Source organism: Lissotriton vulgaris, chromosome 11, assembly GCF_964263255.1.
Source record: "Lissotriton vulgaris chromosome 11, aLisVul1.2, whole genome shotgun sequence".
NCBI classification, from domain to species: Eukaryota; Metazoa; Chordata; class Amphibia; order Caudata; family Salamandridae; genus Lissotriton; species Lissotriton vulgaris.
Genome location: NC_141699.1, coordinates 359,049,452 through 359,065,032, shown reverse-complemented (window position 1 = coordinate 359,065,032; position 15,581 = coordinate 359,049,452). Strand labels below are relative to the sequence as shown.

The 15,581-nt window shown below is 44.4% G+C and overlaps 1 protein-coding gene across 1 annotated transcript in view; it reads left to right on the top strand.

Annotated features, from left to right (window-relative positions):
* Nucleotides 1-15,581, top strand: part of SNRNP200 (small nuclear ribonucleoprotein U5 subunit 200) — a 442,987-nt gene that overhangs the window by 272,993 nt on the left and 154,413 nt on the right. The window contains exon 28 of the mRNA XM_086943332.1: nucleotides 7,521-7,710. Coding sequence (XP_086799458.1) covers nucleotides 7,521-7,710 — 190 coding nt within the window. The remainder of the gene's footprint in view (nucleotides 1-7,520; nucleotides 7,711-15,581) is intronic.

Sequence of the window (15,581 nt, the reverse complement as noted above, 5' to 3'; positions counted from 1 at the left end):
ACAGGAAAGCATCGTAGAAATATTCTTAGCTTCAATAAGTTGTTTCTCTAAGCTCAACTGTTCCCGCTGCAGAGATAAACATTTGTCTAAAACTTGACGGTAGGCATGTAAGAGAGCCCAACCCCGGCGACCCACTGTAAATAATTCCTTGCCTTTCTCCACATGAACCTTCTGTAAACAATTCAAAATCTCTTCTGCCGTTGCTTCGCCCAGGCAGTCAAACTAGCTCTCACTTAATCCTGAGCTTTTAGAATATTCACGCGCCAGCGCGGAGTACAGCGTCTCCTCCCATCCAGGAATTTGCATGGAGGCTAAAGGGATTTTACTCGGTGCCAAAGAACCAAAACCACCTTTCGTCTTTTTAAACATGTTTCTCCCCGCGTAATTTACGAATCCTGCAGACTACGCCAAAATGTATTGCTTTGCCCACTTGCGTAATCTGAATTTACGCACACCACTTACTCACACAAACTCCAACACTCCTCTGGAGGTAAAAATTAGCTTTATTAATATAGTAGGCAAAGGCAATAAGTCACTGAAGCTAATAATTTCTTAGGCACCGAGTGAAAGGCAATAAACAATGAATACACCACACTATATACATAAATATGAAACTGTGAATACAGGTATATAAACAGTTAATGTACAAAGCACCTCACCAGATTCATTTGCAGCGCCGGAGACTTCAACATCCCTGGGCCAAGCACTGAACATGAAGTCGGGAACCCGTAGACCGGGGCTCAGGGAGTAATCTCTTCGGGCACCAAAGTTGTCCCGCGAGTGTGTCCACTCCAAGACTGAGTTCCTGAGCTCCACCTCACAGACACCGATTTTTATAGTTTAAATCAATATGTTCGAGAAGCCTCTAGCAAGCGCTCTCGCCCATCTATTCGCAGGTGCTGGCCTCATCTCTGCATCAGACCCACCCAGACAGACCTGGACAGATTCTGTTTGGGCTGTGCAGAGGCAAAAGACACTCCTTTCCCAATCTCCGGCCTTGGAGACTTACACTGCCATCCTCCCTCTGTCCTAGAGATAAGTATGGAATGCATGAAAACACTCTGAAGGTTCAACATAACCTCATGAGGCATCCTCACGAGATGCCTCGCACCTGCTTGTAATGGTTTACGTGAAAAACATGTTTATGTTACTGCTGAAGTGTAACTCCAGATTAAGGCAGCACAAAATGGAAGTGCGATGAAACAAAATGGAAGATCAGAGCATTGCATGGAATCGAGGTCAACATGTGATTTAGCACGTGTAAAATGGCAAATGCAGTACACATGCTATGCAGCTAAATGGAAGAGATTTGTTGTCTACTGCAACAATAACCAGATCAACCCATTAGATGCCTCCATACAGAACATTATATGTTACCTACTGAATCTTCAAAGGTGCAACCTACCATACTCTTCTAGAAGACTACACCTTGCTGCTATAGCAGCATATCTCCAAAACAGACAACACCGTTCACTGTTTCGGGAACCAGCAATCAAGGCTTTTATGGAGGGTCTCAAAAAAGTGATTCCTCCAAAACACCCACCTTCACCAGTTTGGAACCTAAATATAGTACTCACCAGACTCCTGGGACCTCCTTTCGAACCTCTACATTCATGCGAATTGCAATTCTTAACATGGAAGGTGGATTTCTTGATTGCCATTACTTCACTCAGGCGAGTTAGCGAACTACAAGCACTAACGATTCAAGACCCCTTCATGCAGATACATGCTAACAGTTCATGCCAAAGGTCATATCCACTTTCCATATTAATCAATCAATAGAACTGCCAGTGTTCTTCCAAAATCCACAGTCGGTAAGAGCACACTCTACGTGCAAAATGGGGGCATCCATGGCTTTCCTAGGGAATATTCCTCTTGAAGACATATGCCACATGGTCTACTATACACACTTTCACAAAACACTACTGTGTAGACGTACAAGCAAAGCAGCAAGCTGCTGTAGGCCAGGCTGTCCTCAAAACTCGTTTTCAAACTGCTGCAGTTGGCACAGGTAACCACCGCTAGAGGAGATACTGCTATACAGTCTATGCACAGATATGAATTCAGCAGCCCACATGCCTCAAACGGAATATGCTACTTACCAGTATGCATCTGTTCTTGGCATGTAGGGCTGCTGACATTCATATCGCCCACCCTCCTCCCCGGTGCCTGTTGCAGATGCAGCATTATCTTTTGCATGGTCATCTCTTACTTTACTATCTCCATCTCTGCCACAATAGTGACAAACAATCTGAGGATGGAGAAGATGCCCATGTGCACTGTAGTCCAAGGGAGGAGTCACCTATCTCGTGATACTTCGAAGACTCTTCCAGGACAACAAGGTGCAATCATCCGGACCCAACACTAGGCGGCGATCTATGCACAGATTATGAATGTCAGCAGCCCTACATGCCAAGAACAGATGCATTCTGGTAAGTATCATGTTCCTTCTGACCTAGGCTGAGAGCCTTTCGCTCTCAGGAGCTTAGGAACAAAAGCCTGTCCGGGAAGAGGGTGTAACACCCTCTCCCACAGGATGACCTGCCGATTAGCCTCCGTGAGCAGGCGAGCCTCAAAGGAGCTGCCACCTTTGGAATGGAAATCTGGTTCCCCTCACAGGGGAGGAAGCCACCCCTCCTGCCCAGAACCCCCTTGGCACCTAACAGATGGGAAAAGTAGCTAATCAAGTAGGCGTGCCACCCCCAGGATAGTACCCACTCCTAAGGTGGGCTAACTGCGAGGTGGACACGACTTTTCAAAGGTAGCCATACCTAGGAATGCTGGGACAGGGTTATGCCCACTTCCCACAGGAAGTGGTCATATAGGGGCATAGTGTCCCCAGGGGTAAGTAACCCAGTGGCTACTACCCTACACTTCCATAAATCTACTATTTAGAGAAGCCCCTGGAACTCAGATCCTGCTGACCTGAAAGAAGACAACAGACATGAAGAGTCATTAGAAGCAAGAACAGAAGAACCAGCAACTGTCTTGGCACCAACCCTGAAGGCCTATCACTGACTTTGACAACTGCACCAAAAGAAGACTTTTCCTGCAGCTGCTGTGTCTCCAAAGCCTCGGAGAACTTCCACCACATTGCCCAAGAACCAGGAACTTCTGTGGAACAGTTGAGCTGCTCCTCTGTACATTGCAGGTACCAAGAAAGCACTCTGAGGCACCAAGACCGCGAGAACCTGACGCCAGAAAGCACCACTGCACCTGAGCCGCCTAACCTGAGCTGAAGTAGGTCAAAGGTGCCGACATGGTCCCCAGACTCGAAGCCCACCTTGGGTTTCTTCGCTGTGGACTTCTCAACGCCACCTGCAGCCTCTGTTTGCTAGCCCCATCTACCATGACTGGTCCTGGTGACAAAAACCTAACGCCTAAGAACACCTCTGTACCCGTCGCCCGTGGATAAGAGGACCAAAGTCCCCAAGCATTGTCAGTGCCCCTTTTTGACATGATCACTCCCACTTCTTTGCTTGGTATTCAATGCAATTTTGACAAAGTGCACTGGGTTCCTGATACCCAGGTCGCCAGTGCCAGATCCCTTGTACAATTGTTTTCTGAGTTGGCAATACCTTTAGCAACCCCTGTAATTCCCTAGTAAGTGGTCCCCCTGGTACCAAGGAGGCTAAAGAGGGCCCCCAGGCGCTGCAGCATGTATTGTGCCACCCTAGGGGGGCCCTCACCTAAGTCATACAGACTGCCATTGCAGGCTGCGTGTCTTGTTGCATATAAAAGTGAAAACACAACATGTCCACAACCCTGTGTTTCTTTCCTACAGACACTGCATTTAGTGTAGGTAAGTCACCCCTATAGCAGGCCTTACAGACGAAGGCAGGGTGCACTCTACTACATGTGTGGACCTATGTGCATGATCAGATATGCCCCTGTGCTCGCCAGTTCAATTACTACCAGTACAGGTGACCAGGGAAGCCATTTTAAGTACGCGTGCTGGACACTGATAAAAACGAGTTCCGTAGCTATATGATGGTTTCACAGAAATCTATGATGTTTGGTATCAATCACCTTGTATTAATAAACGCCCACACTGATTTCAGTGGCGGATTTATTAATAGATGTACACAGAGGGCACTTTAGAGATGCCCCCTAAAAACCTTCCAGATTCTAGTGTGTTGGCTGACTGGTGTAGACCAGTCTGCCACCACTGTTCCTGACCCCCAGGGGTGAGAGGCCACGCTCTCGGGTGGTCAGGAACAAAGCCTTTTCTGGAGAGGGTGTTTCTCACCCCCTTCAACAGGATGAGCAGTAAATTAGCCTTCCAAGGCAGGGAGCTTCAAAGGGACCACTGCCTTTGGTTTGTGAATCTGACTTCCCTCAGAGGTAACAAGATATCAAAAGCCCCTCCATGCAACACCTCCACCCCCTGACCTGCCGACCTAAGGAGGAGGACACCAAGGATCCTCGAAATACAATGACTGTGGAGAAGCAACTAACTTGACGCCAACCTAGGCGGCCTGTCTGCTGTTCCTGACAAATTGTCCTAAAGTCGTCTCGTCCTGCAGCTGCTGTGCCTCCAAAAGCCTGAGAGAACTGCCTACCTTCAACAAAGAAGTCCAGTGGTGTAGCTTAGCTGCTTCCCTGCATCTTGCAGGCACTCCCAAAGAACTGTGAGGACTCTGAACCGCCGCAAACCTGACACTGGAAAGCCACCTACGGTTGAGGTAGGCCAACTGTGCCACCATGGTCCCCAGGCCCTCCAGAGACGAAGCCTACTTTGGGTTTTCCCATAGTGGACTTTATTCAGGGCCCCTCTACCTCGAGTGTCTCCATTGACAACAACCCGACGCCTTAAAACACCTCTGCACCCGGCTGCCCTGGCCCATGGAGAAGAGGATCAAAGTTGTCCGTACATCATGAGACATGAGCCCCATTGTTGGTTACGCCCAACTGGCCCTCCAGTACCTCTAGCCTCTCCAACTGGACCGATCCCCATTGACTTCAACGGGGCATCCGACGCTGCATTGCACCTCTGCACCCGGCCGCCCCTGTGCTGCCCGAGGTAACCTGTTGGTGCTGCTTTGAACCCTGCCCCATACTTACCTTAAGTCCGGAAGATTGGTCTTGTAAGTCGCTGTAAAATACCTATATGCAGTATATGCTTTTGCTCCATAGGATACCTTTCCGCTTCAGAAATTGCGGCGTTGATTTTTCAAACCTGTAAAAATGTGTAACTCAAAACGTACTTACTTGATTTTGATGATCTTGATGCCTAACGTTATATAAAGATAAACGTTATTTTTATAAATTGGTGTGGATCTCCTTTTTGAATCGTGTGCATAATTTGACCGTATGCATGCAGCCGATGTCTAACACTCCTTTGATAAGCCTAAGCCTGCTCGACCACACTGCCCCTAAGAGAGCACCTTTGGTTTGCTAGAGCAAGCCCCTGTCCACTTATAAGCGAAACCTGGAATCTCTGCACAATATACCTCTTTTTGGTGTACTATATAAAGAGCCAGCTTCCTACAATTACACGGTGAGTTTACACAACCACACAAACCCTTCGGCCTAGAGGGTGGGCTGGGGTCTTCAGCCAGGCAGCAACTGGACCTTTGGTCCTTGAAGCGGCCTGGGGCCCTCGGCCAGCCAATAGCACCAATTCCCTATTTCTGTTATAGGTGGTCATTATTGTTTCCTGTTGGGATGGTGTGAATATTGACTTTTGTCCCTTTTAACCCCCTGGCTGTCATGCATCACGGTGGGCGTTTGCGGAGAACAGCCGGGGGCTGTCCGAATCCCGCCCACTTTTAAAAACGGCTGCACAGGTGTGCTAAAACGTTTCAAAGTATCCAATCGTAGCTGTGAAATGAACAATGATCAGAACAGCTTTTAGCTTTTTCTGAAGACTAATGAGTTTGGAACAATTTCCAATGTGAAATGTGACTATAAATATAGTTTTGTTTCAAAACCTACCAATGATCGCCCTCCTTTAGCTGTTACTTCAAACATGGATAGATTCAGCAAGTATTTATATGCATAACAAATTTCTCTGTCTTTGGGAACTATCTTGAAAAGTTTATTCACTAACCCAAAAGCAGATAGATATGCATATATTTGTACTACAGTGTCCTTTGGTAAAACACCCATTCGCTCACCCACAGCCAATGGAGTCCCTCAGAGGTGGCACGCCCTGGAGGTGTCTAAAAAGCATTTGCCCATTAATTTATTTTTTATTTTATTTTTTGAATGTTAGATATTACTTCCTTTATTCCAAATATCGCCATTGCAGTAATTTATTCTTAGACCAATTACTGCTCAGGCCATCTACCTGCCACTTTTTCTGTCATTTTGTTTATTTGCTGTTCAGTATTAAGACTTAAGACAAAAATCACCCTAAAACTCTTGAATTCCCGAGACTAGGGAATAGGTGGTAAATGATTCACAATGTTAATTTAGCCACCAATTAGAAGCTCTGTTATTTCTATTAAGTGAAAACCAATTGGCATCCAGTCCAACCTTAATCCTATTACGACTTATAGTATTTGGGCATCCTTTCGTAATCCCCAGAGGAAGAACAGTTGTTTTCTCCACAGTATATATTTTAAATGCTCTAGAAATTAAATGTTTATGTAGCAATTGCCTATGTATGTTGAGCAAATCAAAGGATGTAGAGCCACTCTGTATAGAGTGCTTTTATAAATCTTAAATGTCGGTGCATACCGACATGGTCCCTTCACTTAGAGGAAAAACCATGTACCTTTTATATCACAGACCACTGCTATATTTCTGAGTCCTTCACATAGAATAGTTTTGTCAGCGGTGTCAATGCTGTATACAGGTTGAGCATTTTAAGTAGCCACACACTGAACGTTTGGTACAGGGGAAGGCCAACTTAGTTGTGGTCCCTGGGTGACAACCCAACTGCCAATCAGGCAGTGAAATACATCAATACATTTTCTAGTCCTTTTGCTCAGAGTGGGGTTTTGTCAGTTGGTTTGTAGGCTACTGGGCCGTTAGTAATCCAAAGATGGAGAATGGTTTGGTCCTACTGAGCACTAGAGCTAAGTGAACTATTTACAATTTTGGTAAGGATTGCAGTCCGTTGACTTTCCATTCTTGTGTTTTTCCAAGCATTATGCCATTAAAAGATAAAGGTTCAAGGTTGCATACACATTTTGCACCTAGTGTAGCGATCCAAGTTGGGCAGAATTGAGTTGCTATTGGTTTGTTTTGGAAATCTGTCCTATTGTATTGTCCATTTTACAGTGGGCATTTAACCCCTTGCATGCGGCCGCGATTCTGCGCCTGTGTGGCAAAATCGCGAGCGGGCGGGTTCATGACGGCCCCCAGCCGTCATCAGCACACGAGCACCGCGGTACATGACGGACGGGGGCTGTCATCAGCATGCAAGGGGTTAATGATCCTTCCAGGACAATGTTGGATCAAAATGAGAGCCTATCAATGTTAAATGTTGTTTATTGTGCTGGTACAGCTTCTTTGAAGAGTGCTCAACAATGTTTGGAGAATTTGATTTTGACCTATGCTTTCTCATTCAGGTGCATGGATCTTCAGAAGCCTTCTGGATTTTAGTGGAGGACGTGGACAGTGAGGTAATCCTGCACCATGAGTATTTCCTGCTCAAAGCCAAGTACGCACAGGATGAGCACCTCATCACCTTCTTCGTTCCAGTTTTTGAGCCTCTTCCACCACAGTACTTCATCAGGGTGGTGTCTGACCGTTGGCTCTGTAAGTCACTGCTGCAACCTAATTTTGTGTGTATCTTTGCTCTGCCGGTGCACTTCTATTTTATTGAGGATAAGAGTTTGTTTTTGTTAGACTCCACACATTTACAAATCTAGTGCATTCTAAACTGGAAATGGGATGCCCTGCTACTCCAGGCCTCCTATTCATACACAGCTCTACTAGCACACCTTTAACATTTGCAAGGGTACTCTTTGTTGTGTAGTACCTGAGAGTATAATTTTAATGTGAATCAACTATAATTGTTAACGTTGAGCTTAACAATCATACAGTTCTTGCCAGTCAAAAGCAAAATAACACCCCTCCCCCTTGAAATTTGGAGCCTTTTCTATCTACACTTACAACTCCTTTGGAGTATTTAAACATTCCTGGAAGGTACATCAAATGTACCTGGTGCTAGGAAGATGGTCTGCAGCACTAGACTACAATGCCTCTTACCATCCCCTAGTCCTCTTTCAGAGTGCTCTCAGACTGTTAGGATCACCATTTCTTTAATGTGTTGAACTAGTCAACCAATTTGTAGCCCCCAAGCCAACTTTAACATGGAGAATTCTTATACATGCTTGTCTGAAAATAAAATGAACTTTAGCTCTTAAAAGTAATCAAATTGTATTTTAAACGAAATCACTTATGAAAGTTTAGGGATTTTTTCGAATACATTTTTAACTCTTGTGTTTGATGACTGTTTGCTGTTAGTAAAATTATCGTAATAAGCCAGCGCTCTTAATCCATTCTGCGGGTGGTACTGGGCACCCTGAAGAATGTGAAGCTGTGGCGCAAAGCAGTGCAATTTTGAAAAAAAACAAAAAGAAATCAGCATTGCGGCTCTCCCCAGCACAACAGGAGATCCACTGTTTTAAAATTCACACCGCTCTTGAGGAGCGCCCCATAATGCCCTACGGGGCTTGTCAATTTCACTGCAGCTTCACAAAGAAAGCCCTCGTTTGTGGCTCATGGTGACCCCCAGGAGAGCGGGGTCACCACCAGAATATTACCCAAGTGCAGGAGGGAGCTACAGGAGCAATGCAGAAAAGAGTTTCTATGACATTCAGGCTATGATCCCAATATTTCAACCTCAGGCCTGGATTTCAGTGAGGGTCGACTCTGAGGCTGTTGAGACTGATGACCTGCTGTTGGAGCATACCAGGTGGCATATGTGGGCTCTACAGTGAGATCTTAAGTGTCAGATCAACATCAAGGAGACCTCTTCGACCACATTCAGATTTTGGAAGAGAATGAGAAACACCTGCAGAGGTAGTTGGTGTACCACGATTGGGTCAGTGGTAGACCCCTTTCCCTTCCACACCCAGAGCTGGCAGTGGTGACCGATGCATCGCTTCTGGGTTGGGGTCGCCACCTGGGATAGGTGGAGATCAAAGGCTTCTGGTCTCCGTCGGAGTCCCGGCTCCACATCAACTTTCTGGAGCTGAGAGCGGTCTGCTTGGTGTTGAAAGCCTTCCTGCCATCCATCAAGAGGAGACTGGGTCAGGTGCTCACAGACAACACCAACGCTATGTTGTACTGCAACAAAGTGGGTGAGGTGGGGTTACAGACCCTCTGCCAGGAGTCCTTGTACCTCTGAAAATGACTGGATCACCAAGGTATTTTCCTAGTGGTGAACCACCTGGTAGGCTCATTGAATGCCAGGACAAATGAGCTCAGCAGTCGACACCTAGCGGGTCACAAATTGTAGCTAAACCTGGAGGTGGCGATAACCACCATCTTTTTGCCACCGCCATGAACGCAGTGTCAACTTTTCTGCATTTAGGATTTTCCAAATTGTCTCTCGCTTGGAGACGTGTTCTGTCTTGAGTGGAACTCTGGACTCCTACATGCCTTTCCGCCGATACCACTCCTGACCAGAGTTCTCCAGAATATCAGGGCAGACTAGGCCCAAGTCATCCTATTGGCTCTGGATTGGGCACAAAGTATAGTATCCAGAACTCCTGTGCTTGAGCATATGTCCTCTGATCCGGCTGCCCCACAAGGAAGACCTGCTGCCAAAGCTACTGGGCGGGATTCTTCAAGTGGGTCTTCGCAATCTTCACCTTCATGCTTGGAGATTGAGAGGTGACAGCTAAGCACCTAGGACCTTCCTCCAGAGGTGGTTGATGTCATCTTGGCAGCCAGGCGGCCCTCAACGAAACAGCGTATGCCTGTTGTTGGAACAAATTTGTGGTTTGGTGCAGCACATGTCAGATTAACCTCCTCCAGGCCAACTTATCTGACGATCAGTTGGTTATTCTGTATTTTGCTCGGCAAGCTTTGGGCTCAGTTAAAGGTTCTCATTCGGCCTTACTGTTACCAAATCAGCCGTCTGTGTTAAAGTCCCCTAGATTTGGTTTTTGAAAGGGTTACAACATATTTCTCCGCCCATGTCCCTTTGTCATGCCCCAATGGAACCTTAATCTAGTCCTTAATTATCGAACCACTTCACAGCTGCTCTTTGTCTCCTATCTATCAAGACTGTGTTCCTTGTTGCCATGACCTTACCTTGGCTTGGCTTGTGAGTGAACTTCAGGCTTTTTTTGTTAGTCACTGTCGGAAAGTGCCCTTTTTTGTCAATGTCACCCCCTCTTTTTGCCACTGGTACTGATGTTTTCCGACTGATGTGCACTGGGACTCTCCTAACCATGTCCCAGTGCCAGTGAAATATCCCTAAAAACAAGTTAAAATATTCTAATTGCAACACAATTGGCGCACAGTATAGCTCCCCTGTAAGTCCCTCGTGAGTGGTACCCCTGGTATCTGGGGCATGGGTACCAAACAGGATCCCTAAGAGCTGCTGTAGGAAGCTGGCATTTTCTACCAAAATAGGGTACACTGTGTAGAGAGTCCAGACTACCCATATTGACTTAATGGGCTTAAATGAATAATCCCAAATGCTCTCTTTTGTGGTAGTGTGGGTGAGCAGTTTAGGATTATCAGAAGGTAGTGTTAACCATTTGTTGCACACAGTTATTAAATGAGACACACACTCAAGAAGAAACTCAAGACCAATTTAGAAAAATTACATATTTTGATTTAATTTTAGACACCAAGAGCTTCGTAATCAGGTTAGTACTTCTTGAATTTTACAGTAAAGCAGTAGAAAATGACAGCTGTCAGATTTAAGGTATGAGCCTGGAATGCGGTAATGTTAACAAAGAACAAACACTTTAATAAGAGGGTCCAAGGGCGAATTTAACGACTCACCTTAGGTACATGCCCCACAACAGTCTCTCAATACACCAAAGAGTACCTAAAGGTCGAAAAAACCACTCAACTGTGGATACAGCCCCAGCACCATACAGACAACATAGTGGGAACTAACAATGTGAAATAAGTGTGATTATATTTGAGTTAAAACTCAAGGGCATAGGGAAAAATTCCCATCAGAAACCACACTGTACCGCCCTCTTTTGCATCATTTGGGTACTCCTTGCCCAGGAGACATAACAAAACACAACAAACGGCTAGTTGTTATCTTAGCCGTATTCAAATGTGCATAAAGTATCCTTATAAAGGGAGGTCGTGTAAAAGTTTACAGTGTTGGTGTGGCTAATGAAAAAGCAGTGTGAAAGTGAGTGAAAAAAGTGAAAGGTGCAATACTTAAAATTAGATAGGCTAGGTGGATATAAATGATTTATTGGTATCCCCCAGACTTCCAACTCTAAAAACTCGGTGCAAACACAGATTTAACAAAATATCCGTGATCAGTAGTGGTCAACATGTTTCAGCATATCAACGAACATTTTTCATGCCTTCTTCAGGACCCGTTGTAACATAACTACTGCTTTTTGTGTAAAGATAAAAAGTCATATCACCTGAAACATCCAGGTTGTTAGTACAACCACATACTGTTGTCGCACCACGTCAGAGACACGACATCCACAGGAGCGGATATGTAAAACACATGACAAGACATTGTGTCAGTTTCATTAAGATGTTCTCAAAGTAGTGTCATATATCTCAATGACTACCAGAGTATAATAATCACATTCATTTGCATTGGTTATAAACCACTCACCCATTTGTTGTGGTTGTTGCGCTTCACCCCACCTGGCTACAGCTCAGGTTTAGAGGAGCACCGCTCTAAATTGAACAGCGAAGGAGTAAAAACAAAAATCACATTCATGGCTTCGTGTGTCTTATAGTAATTATCTGTTTGGAAACTGCATGGCTATGTTTCAATGAAGGTAAAAAGGCGGATTTGTGATGTTGTTCTAAATCCACATTATCAGAGGACCATTATATTTCAAAATAGCCAAAATGGAGTAGCCTATCTGATGAGGCGGTGTATGTATTTCTAACGCCAAAAATCGAAAGCCATCAGCTTTAATGTAGGCCCCCGTGTCTGATAAATCCTCTTGACATGTAAACAATATGGTGAACTAGCATTGAACATTCCCCAATTTCATAACTCAATGATTCTAAGTACGTTAATCATAGGCATGCCTGAAAACAGCGTAACGCAACATCATAAGTGCCCTGTGCGCTGCGTATACCTGCCGGTTAATGCCCCCGCGTCTGATAGATCCTCTCGACGTGTATTAAACAAGCATTCCCCAATTCTGTTAAATATGCTAATCTTAAGCATGCCTGAAACCAGTGTGGCGCAACAGCGTATAAGTCCTAAGCGCTGCAAATGCGTGCCAGTTTGTTCGAGCGGTAAAAGACTTTTTTCAGCACAGAAGGGTAAAGGGGTCCCACTCACCTGTCCGTCGGTGTCTCCCAGCAGTCTTCCGAACTGTCTGGGGAGGCACCGAACGGCAGACGATTGCCATATTTAACCCGGAAGTGTACCGCGCAAGGTAGCGTCGGTCACATGACTCTGGTTAGGCGGGAGTTGTAGTCCGTATTCTCCCGTTTCTGTAGTTCTACAGTGGCAATGATTGGAACACTTATTATTTTTCTTGTGTGATAATCACACAGAAATGAGATATAGAGTCGCATTGCAATTTATACATAATGAGCGCTCACCTTTAATAATATTTGTAGCGCTAGCTACATCTCAAAGCTATCTTATAGCAGCACATATGTTCAACAATCATAAAATGAATCCATATATAATACACTGTGATTCATAAACATTAGATCCACTCTGATGGAAGCAATGATCGTTTTTCATACACATATAAATAATAACTGTAGTACCCAATCACAGCGCTCATAAGAAACTACAATAAGCTAAAAAACTACAATCATGCCACCTTAAATATCGAGCTAGCACGAGGAACACTACTACAGGTGTTTCATGAGATGTTAATACGTAGTCTTATGATAACAGGGATAGTTTTTACATAATACAAAGAGCTGAAATTTCCAATCACAGCGCTTATATATATTCTAAATATTATAGTAAGCTTAGAGAATAACAACCATGGCACCTAAAATATCGAGCTAGCGCTACAAATATTATTAAAGGTGAGCGCTCATTATGTATAAATTGCAATGCGACTCTGTCTCATTTCTGTGTGATTATCACACAACAAAAATAATAAGTGTTCCAATCATTGCCACTGTAGAACTACAGAAACGGGAGAATACGGACTACAACTCCCGCCTAACCTGAGAGTCATGTTACCGACGCTATCTTGCGCGGTACACTTCCGGGTTAAATATGGCAATCGTCTGCCGTTTGGTGCCTCCCCAGACAGTTCGGAAGACTGCCGGGAGACACCGACGGACAGGTGAGTGGGACCCCTTTACCCTTCTGTGCTGAAAAAAGTCTTTTACCGCTCGAACAAACTGGCACGCATTTGCAGCGTTTAGGACTTATACGCGGTTGCGCCACACTGGTTTCAGGCATGCTTAAGATTAGCGTATTTAACAGAATTGGGGAATGCTTGTTTAATACACGTCGAGAGGATCTATCAGACACGGGAGCATTAACCGGCACGTATACGCAGCGCACAGGGCACTTATGATGTTGCGTTACGCTGTTTTCAGGCATGCCTATGATTAACGTACTTAGAATCATTGAGTTATGAAATTGGGGAATGTTCAATGCTAGTTCACCATATTGTTTACATGTCAAGAGGATTTATCAGACACGGGGGCCTACATTAAAGCTGATGGCTTTCGATTTTTGGCGTTAGAAATACATACACCGCCTCATCAGATAAGCTACTCCATTTTGGCTATTTTTAAATATAATGGTCCTCTGATAATGTGGATTTAGAACAACATCACGAATCCACCTTTTTACCTTCATTGAAACAACATAGCCATACAGTTTCCAAACAGATAATTACTATAAGACACAAGAAGCCATGAATGTGATTTTTGTTTTTACTCCTTCGCTTTTCAATTTAGAGCTATGCTCCTCTAAACCTGAGCTGTAGCCAGGTGGGGTGAAGCGCAACAACCACAACAAATGGGTGAGTGGTTTATAACCAATGCAAATGAATGTGATTATTATACTCTGGTAGTCATTGAGATGTATGACACTACTTTGAGAACATCTTAATGAAACTGACACAATGTCTTGTCATGTGTTTTACATATCCGCTCCTGTGGATGTTGTGTCTGACGTGGTGCGACAACAGTATGTGGTTGTACTAACAACCTGGATGTTTCAGGTGATATGACTTTTTATCTTTCACACAAAAAGCAGTAGTTATGTTACAACGGGTCCTGAAGAAGGCATGAAAAATGTTCGTTGATATGCTGAAACATGTTGACCACTACTGATCACGGATATTTTGTTAAATCTGTGTTTGCACCGAGTTTTTAGAGTTGGAAGTCTGGGGGATACCAATAAATCATTTATATCCACCTAGCCTATCTAATTTTAAGTATTGCACCTTTCACTTTTTTCACTCACTTTCACACTGCTTTTTCATTAGCCACACCAACACTGTAAACTTTTACACGACCTCCCTTTATAAGGATACTTCATGCACATTTGAATACGGCTAAGATAACAACTAGCCGTTTGTTGTGTTTTGTTATGTCTCCTGGGCAAGGAGTACCCAAATGATGCAAAAGAGGGCGGTACAGTGTGGTTTCTGATGGGAATTTTTCCCTATGCCCTTGAGTTTTAACTCAAATATAATCACACTTAGTTCCAATTGTTAGTTCCCACTATGTTGTCTGTATGGTGTTGGGGCTGTATCCACAGTTGAGTGTTTTTTTTCGACCTTTAGGTACTCTTTTATGCGGTAATGTTATCCAATGGGAGAAACATTCACTGTATAGGTACACTTACAGATGACTTGCAGTACTGTTCTTCCGGATTTAAGGAAGTAGGCCTCATGTGGGACAAGTGTGTCTTAAAGGGGTCTTGGAGTGTTTCACCAAATAGGAGACTTTCTCATCCAGTGAACTCTAAAGTTTATAATATTCCAAGCTCTCACACAGAGATCTGCGCCCCCCCTCCCCCCCAGCAAGTCCTGGAAAACTGCCTTCCTCTTGGCTATTATTTCATCCAATAGGTTCCAAGAGAAATAAGCCACATGCTCTCAGGAGTCATACATAAATACTGTAAGAAAACTTTCCTTGTTCCTCCACACAGTGTTTTCAGATATCAGGGTAAGGCAAGCCATTTTTGTTCCATCCTTCTTAATAAAACCATCTTTCCTGAAAGGAATTAGTGTCCTACATGTTCGATGTTCAGTGAGTCCTCAGTTAGTACCCAGATAAAACAAATGATGCCAGGAAGTCAAAACTGCTTTTCAGGTCTAGCCTGGAGCTGCACGCATGCGCTGCTTGCTCGACTTTTAGTAAGGGACTTCAGAAAGCTGCCCAAACTCACTACACGCTTGTGTGTGTGTGTGTTTTTTTTTTCTTTCTTACATGCTAAGTGGCTTTGCTTGTGTCTTTCAAATAAAGACAGCACGCAATTGGGCAAAGGCGGGTGCATATTCCACCTT